The sequence below is a fragment of the Tachypleus tridentatus genome, chromosome 7, assembly GCF_004210375.1.
Source record: "Tachypleus tridentatus isolate NWPU-2018 chromosome 7, ASM421037v1, whole genome shotgun sequence".
NCBI classification, from domain to species: Eukaryota; Metazoa; Arthropoda; class Merostomata; order Xiphosura; family Limulidae; genus Tachypleus; species Tachypleus tridentatus.
The window spans coordinates 78,772,624-78,780,510 of NC_134831.1; the positions used below are offsets into that span (position 1 = coordinate 78,772,624).

Sequence of the window (7,887 nt, forward strand, 5' to 3'; positions counted from 1 at the left end):
TACATTAAAAAGTATTTATTAAAGAAACTAATAAGTTATTTCAACAACACGTACAGTAGAAGTACGAGTTAATGTGAACAAATAATCCCTGAAACTAAATCAAGTAAAACGCTCAAGACGTCAGTGTCAAGATAATTGTGCAAATAAGACATACAATGTAGTTGCATACTGGAAGGCAGGCAACATCCGGAGTGGCTGTAGTTAACTCTTTGGTTACATTCACTTCCAACGTCATAGAGCTCGAGGTTGTGGTGTTGTACTCATAGAGAGTAGTATTCGATATGTAATCTTCGCTCTTCTGTTCATTATGGAGAACAGGTTCTGTACTGGATTGTTCACTACTGGATCGTTTCGTTAGAACTTCCTGCTCATTATCGAGAAGCCTAGGTTCTCTACTGGATTGTTTAGTTACAACTTTAAGTTCCGTTGAATTTTGAAGAGTCATGTTCAACATAACGTCGTCCGTTTCCACTGCATGTGGTATTCCTGTAGAGGATTCTTCTGTGGCGTTAGCTACCATTGTGGTCGTAATAGGAACGGATGAATTATCACCCATTTCCATTCCTGTAATACTAACAGTCACTTCGTAGTTACGATAAGTAATTTGGAAGAGATCCATGATTTTATCTATAATCAAACCTCCAAATCCAAAACCGTTCTCATCTTCCGCCCATATCCCGAATGGTGTATCGTTACGGGATGAAGTAATCTTCTCAGAATTATTGTCAAAATGAACAGATACAGCTTTTGTGGGAAACTACACGTAGAAGAAAAAGTGTGATTAAACTTCTAAACTAAAACTATTGAAGCTAAACATGATTATACATATAAATTACAGCAGTAATTTAGTGACGATTCTTACGGTGTAAAGAAATGTCGACAGCATCAATATTAGAACTCTTCTCATGATTGGTAGAATAAATTTCCTGTGGCAGATCTCTTCTGGGTGTGAAGTAACAACACTAAACAAAGAAACAAAAGACAAAATCAACAAAATCACAATATTACTAACAACTAAATATCATTATTTTCTATTACTCTATACCTCCTTGTTTCTCTAAAACTAAACGTCGATAAACGGATGTTTCCAAACCTTATTTATATAAGCCCATTTAGTGACGTAAGCAAACGTTTGTTGAAACGGGACTGTTCGAGGTGGTAGGTGAGATCAGTACTACGAACGTACTTTACACGATTAATCATTTGAATAGTTTTGTTTTCATTTAATTATATACATAGAAATGGAAATATTCAGACAAGTTTGAAGAGCAAATCGATATTTGAGTAACCAATGTTTTATTGCTGTCACGAGCCAAAGTGTTTTATTGTTATACCTATCAATTCTGGCAAATTTATAGTTGTAGATTTCTGTGTGACGTTTGTTGATTGATTTTGGAAAATTGTAAATGATACAAATTATATTTTAATTTTGTAACAGTTGAAATGTTTTGTATGTTCAGATTATCTTTTAAATAATTTATCATTGTTGACTGGATGTTTGAATATTGCAAGTCCTGGCAGTGAAAAGGTAAAATAATACATTTTAACCTGCTTTTAAAAATTATCTAGATTTTACATTTTATTGCTAAGCGCCCACCCAATAATTTGTGGAGACTACTAACGCTAAAAATCATATTTCGATACCCGCGGTAGGCAAAACACAGAAAGCGTATTGTGTAGTTTAGCCCTTAACGACAAACAGTTTATTACTAAGCATTTTTGCCCCCTAGTGGCACAGCAGCATGTCTGCAAACTTATAACGCTAGAAACCGGATTCTGATACCCGAGATGGACAGAGCACAAATAACCCTTTGTGTAATTTTGTGCTTAACTACAAACAAACTAAGAAATAAAACCCTTTTAATTATCAGTTAGTTGATAATTTAAAAAAAACAACAACTAAAAATTAATCATTTTCGTACTTTTTTGGAACTGAATATTTCCCATTGTATTTAGAAAACACGTGAACAAATTGTACTTCTTCAATGTTTCTGGTATATTACTTAAATACGTGTGTGTGTGTGTTCTAATGCAATATATATAGTGGTAGAAATAAATGAATTATTTGAAGAGAATAGTGTTGAATAAAATTGAAGAGCGTTCCCACCTGATGATCGATTGTTATTATTAACCACCAGAGGGCTAAGATACTTTGTTGTGTTCAGAACTACGGTTTGTGAAGCAGTAGTTTTTTGTTTGTAGTTAAGCAAAAGGCTAACAATAAATGAGTTATAAAATTTTTAATGTTATAATCCCTCAGACTTAACACTAAGCCATCAGGAGGCTATGAGCGGTGGAATTGTCTAGCCAAATGTCATAATTCTTCTCATGAATTCATTTCCATATCTTTCGGTAATAAGATTATAAGCAACTGAGCGAGAAACAAAAGAGCAACATTGTGCCAAACCGTTAGGAAAAAGTGTATATGTTTTCTTACAGCAAAGCCACATCTGGCTATCTGCTGAGCCCACCGAGGAGGACAAAGTGAAAAAGTAGATTTCAGGTTTGTTTAAAAGAACAATGGAGGGTAAATCACAGGTAAAACATCAGAATTTTATTCATCTTTATATTCAGTACAACAGAAACTCAATGGAAGTGATTGAGTTCAGCAAACAGTTAATATTTTATATGTGATCCTTTTGATTTAATAACTGCAGACAGTCTTTCAAACATTGTTGCAACATATTTAATCAAAGTGTCATTTCAGAGTTTACTCCAAATGTCTCTGATACACCTATAAAGTTTTTATTGGAAGTAACTTTTATTTATCAAGTTTTTGATCTCTCAAATCCCAGATCTTCACAGTTGGGTTGATATCGGAGCTCTGAGAGGGTCATTGCATCACCTGTATCACTCCAGCAGCTTCCTTCATGGCTATGTAATTTCTGATTGGGTTGGATGAGTGTTTGGGGTCATTATCTTCTTGGTACTAGAATCCGTTACCATTAATATGCAAACCACTTGGTACACTATGACGGATCAGTATCTGATGGTACCTGCGCTGGTCCATTATACGAGGGCTGTTCAAAAAATACGCGGACTGACGTCATAAAACAAAATGTACTTTATTTAGAAGTTACAGGTCTGGGACCCCTTCAAAGTACTCTCCTCCCCAACGCACACACTTATCCCAACGGTGTTTCCACTTGTTGAAACAGTCCTGGTACGCTTCTTTTGTAATGTCCTCCAGCTCCTTCGTCGCATTTGCCTTAATCTCGGAAATCGTCTCAAATCTTCTTCCTTTCAAGGGTCTTTTGAGTTTGGGGAACAAGAAAAAATCGCAAGAAGCAAGGTCAGGTGAGTAGGGGGGGTGGGAAGAACAGTGATCGAGTGTTTGGCCAAAATCTCACGAGTTCTGAGGCACACATTTTGCAGCAACGCGGTGCATCTTCAATTTTTTCGGTCAAAATCTAGTAACAAGATCCAACTGATATCCCACACTCTTCAGCAAGTTTCCTGACAGTCAGACGTCGATTTGCCCGCACCAGGGTGTTGATTTTGTCGACGTGTGGGTCGTCAGTTGACGTGGAAGGACGTCCAGGACGCTCATCATTTTCAATGGACTGTCGACCATCCTTAAAACGTTCATGCCACTTGAAACATGCCGTACGCTTCATAGCAACATCACCGTAAGCAAAAGTGTTAGTCGCAGATTTTCCAAGTTTAACACAAAATTTCACAGTGAGTCGTTGCTCCTTCAGGTCATTCCTTCTGAAATCCGCCAAACGAAAAAATCGCACTTCACTTAAAACCGCGTAGCTAATATACAAATGAAGATATCTGCAATCGGGAAATGGCGTCGTAATCAGCTGATCTGTGCAAACCTAGCGACACCAAGCGGATTCCCCTGGAACCAACTGGAGCCGCGCAATTCAAACAGTCCGCGTATTTTTTGAACAGACCTCTTACCATCTATTTTGCTGATATCTGCTGTCACTTTAGTAGAAAAACACCCCCAAACCATCACACTGCCTCCCCCATGCTTTTTGGTAGGTGCTATTCATTGAGGCAAGTGGGTACGGCATGGCCAGGTGGTTTAAGCACTCGACTCCTAATCTGAGGGTCGTGGATTCGAATCCCCGTCACGCCCATTTAGCCATGGGTACGTTATAATGTCACGGTCAATCCAACTATTCGTTGGTAAAAGAGTAGCCCAAGAGTTGGCGGTGGGTGATGATGACTAGCTGCTTTCCCTCTAGTCTTACACTGCTAAATTAGGGACGACTAGCGCAGAGAGCCTTCGTGTGGCTTTGCGCAAAATTCAAAAACAAACAAACATGTAACGAACTTATATCTTTTCAAAGTAAAGTATTACCGTGTCCAAACTTCACTACAAAGTTATTGTTCTATTACTATTTAATTTTCTGACTGCGAAGTTTCTGTACTCCTTGTGGGACAATTGTATTTTTACCTAAAAAAAAAACATTATAAAACGCGTAAGTTAAAATCCAGTGGTGTTAAATGTTAAGTGTACTACAAAAATGTTGAATGTTTTTTATAATTTACACGAAAAGTTACACAATGTTATCTGTGGATAGCAGTCCCTAAAGTTTGGTTCTGTGTAACACATGGTTCACAAAATTAAGTTGATTTCCCTCTAGCTACTTTTGTTCCTTTGTTATTCTCAATTAGTTAAATCACGTTCTACCCGTAGAGAATATTGTTGCAATACTGCACGTTATGCAAGGATGTCGACAGTAGTGACCTCTGTGTCTTCAGTGTTAGCTTAACGTTATAGCCTCACCTATAGTGCATTATAAAATTCAACATTGACATTCAGCATTGGCATACTCTGTTTGTAATGTCATCTTTAGGGATAGTTGATTTCAGGTGTTGTTTTCAAAGTTTGCTCCAACACATTTAACAGCCCGAAGTAGTATTGAGATTGAAAAATTCAATATGGTAGCATATATGCGAGACGTAACACTTGCGATAGGTCACTTACAGTTTGTTGCAGATATGAAAAAAGGCAACTAGAAACAAATTTATTTTATCTATCAAAGTTTCGAGTTGTTGCAGATATGAAAAAGCAACTAGAAACAAATTTATTTTATCTATCAAAGTTTCGAGTTGTTGCAGATATGAAAAAAGCAACTAGAAACAAATTTATTTTGTCTATCAAAGTTTCGAGTTGTTGCAGATATGAAAAAAGCAACTAGAAACAAATTTATTTTATCTATCAAAGTTTCGAGCAGCCATTTTCCCTCAGGCTTAATGTAAGACTGAAATTAATTGTGACGAAGAGCAGTTGTTCGAAAGTTTACTAAGTAATATAAATTTGTTTCTTTTTAATGCTGTGTTTTTTGCAATTATTTTACTTCATTACATTTACGTCTTAACGTTATGTGAATTCCAAGTGTTAGGACCTCCTAGTGGCTCAGCGATATGTCTGCGGACTTACAAAGCTAAAAAACGGGTTTCGATACCCGTGGTGGGCAGAGCACCGATAACCCATTGTGTAGCTTTGTGCTTAATTCAAAACAACAACAACAACCAAATATTAGGAAAACTTTTTCTTTTGCCTGACGAACATCTCAGAAATATCAACAAAATATTCCAGATTTTAGCCATCTTTGAACTTACCACGATGTCATGGTAGTTCTATCAATAATTACTGTCGTTGAATTTTGGAATGTGCCACTACTTATGAATGAAATTGACGAGTCGCGTAAATAGCGCTGACAACTTTGGGTAAACATGACCTTTGACACAGTGTGTGCAAGGTACGAATTGCTGGATTTAGACAGTCTGCTACATCGATTCAGCCTGATCAATTGAAGAAGAAAGTCCACTAGAAGCGATCGTTTGTGGCAAATAAAGCAGCTACACACATTGTGTTTGTGTTTTACGCGTGGTATAATATAGATAGTTCATTTTGTGTTTCATTTTATATTTATTTCATATTCATGACTAATTTACTCATTAGGTCCTAATCTTATCTTTAATTACGCGGATCTAACCGATTTTATGCAAGGTTAACTCAGTTTTACTTGAATAGGTCATACACTTTCTGGTTCACTATATCACTCTTGTAAACAACTACCATGAAATATTATTTTCGAAATGAACATATTTTACATGTGTGACTCAATATTTAGTCAAAACAGAAGTTAGAAAAGCGGTCATCGTGGAGGTAATGCTCTGGTCTTTGTTCGTGTTTCGATGTTCAATAATTATTTCATAGACTTTGAGAGACACAATATATATATATATCATCATTGACTTATATGTTTTTAAATTCTACAAAATCTCCAGTAAAAAACGTTACACGTGAAATTTGAAAGCAGCACTAAAAACAATAAAGTTAAAGAATGAGCAAATATTTGATTAATTTTTGCTAGAAACAATGCTTAGGTTGTACTTCTTTATGCAGTCGTGTGAGCAGGAAAAGCATCACAAAACAAAGACCTTTCCGGATCGAAGGTGGAAATGCTCGTTATTACGTACAGACTTAATCGTACTGAAACATCCAGATGGCGCTTTTGGATAATTATTAATGTAACAGTTTTAACAAATAACTGATTACTGGACAATATAATATTGTGATTTGGTTTTGTTGAAATTCGCGCAAGGCTGCTCGGGATGGGCGGTATCGGTGTCAGCAGTCCCTGATTTATAAATGATAGAATAGAGGGAATGCAGCTAGTAGGGCGAAGAAAAATCAAAATGTCTGAGAACTCCGAGTTTTAAATCTAAACATCCACCTCGATGACGACAAAGGTAGCTAGTCAGTACCACTCATGGCCAACTCTTCGGTAATTCTAATCAAATAGTTGAAATGACAGTTCATTATAACGTCCTCGCGGTTGAAATTACGAGAAAAGTCAATGTTAGGATTTGAACTCACGATTCACAGATAAAGAAATTTTGTTTGTAAAGTTTTGTATTAAACAATGTGTCTGTTCCATGGAGATCCATCACAGCCAGGTGGTTAGGGCGCTTGACTCGTAATTTGAGGGTCGCAGGTTTGAATTCCCGTTGTACCAAACATGCTTGCCCTTTCAGCCGTGGGGCGTTATAATGTGCAGTCAATTCCACTATTCGCTGGTAAAAGAGTAGCCCAAGAGTTGGCGGTGAGTGTTAATGACTAACTGCCTTTCCTCTACTCCTACACTGCTAAATTAGATATGGCTAGCGCAGATAGCCCTTGTGTAGCTTTGCGCGAAATTTAAAACAAACAAATAACCGTTCAGTTTTAAAAGTTCAATCGTTGTTATGTGTCGAATTTCACGCAAAACTACTTGATGTCTATATGTGCTATCCGTCCCTAATTTAGAACTGATAGGCTAAAGTGAAGACAGCTAGTTAACATCCCCCACGTCAATTCGTGGGCTACTCTAATAGAATAGTTAAATTTTACTCTCACATTATAACATACCGATGATCCCAAAGTGCGGAGAGCAATATTTTTTGGCGATAACGGGGCGCAAACGTCAAATCCACAGACTAGCATGTTAACCATCTGGTCCCATTCACTCCAAATTCAACCATCAAACTATTATTAAAAACAAAGCTTTAAATCTGGGATTCCAACTATAGTCAGCAATTCTAAATTTAAAATGTCTATGTTTGAGCTTCGGGGTCTCTGACCTAGCAATTTAGTCTTGTGACGCTAAAGTTATCGTTAAGTTTGAAAATGTCATATAGCAATGCGTATAAATATTTAGAAATGAATTTGACATATAACAAATAACAACAAATTATTATGTTGTACAACAACGTTTTGTCTGTAAGTATTTCATTCAGTAACTTTAGGCACTTGACTATTTTAGATACGTATTATTCCGATACTAAAAAAACTATTATTTTAAATCGGATTTACAACGCTGAAATCAGGGGTTCGATTCCTCTCAATGGGCTCAGCAGATAGCCCTATGTGGCTTGGCT

The 7,887-nt window shown here is 36.7% G+C and overlaps 1 protein-coding gene across 1 annotated transcript; it reads right to left on the minus strand.

Annotated features, from left to right (window-relative positions):
* LOC143256044 (uncharacterized) lies at nucleotides 1-1,077 on the minus strand. Its single transcript, XM_076512657.1, has 3 exons — nucleotides 1,046-1,077; nucleotides 863-962; nucleotides 1-757 (listed from the first exon to the last, which is right to left on the minus strand). The coding sequence occupies exons 2-3, from the start codon at nucleotides 905-907 to the stop codon at nucleotides 113-115; spliced, it is 690 nt and encodes a 229-aa protein (XP_076368772.1). The 5' UTR covers nucleotides 908-962; nucleotides 1,046-1,077; the 3' UTR covers nucleotides 1-112.
* Nucleotides 1,078-7,887: the final 6,810 nt, after the last annotated feature.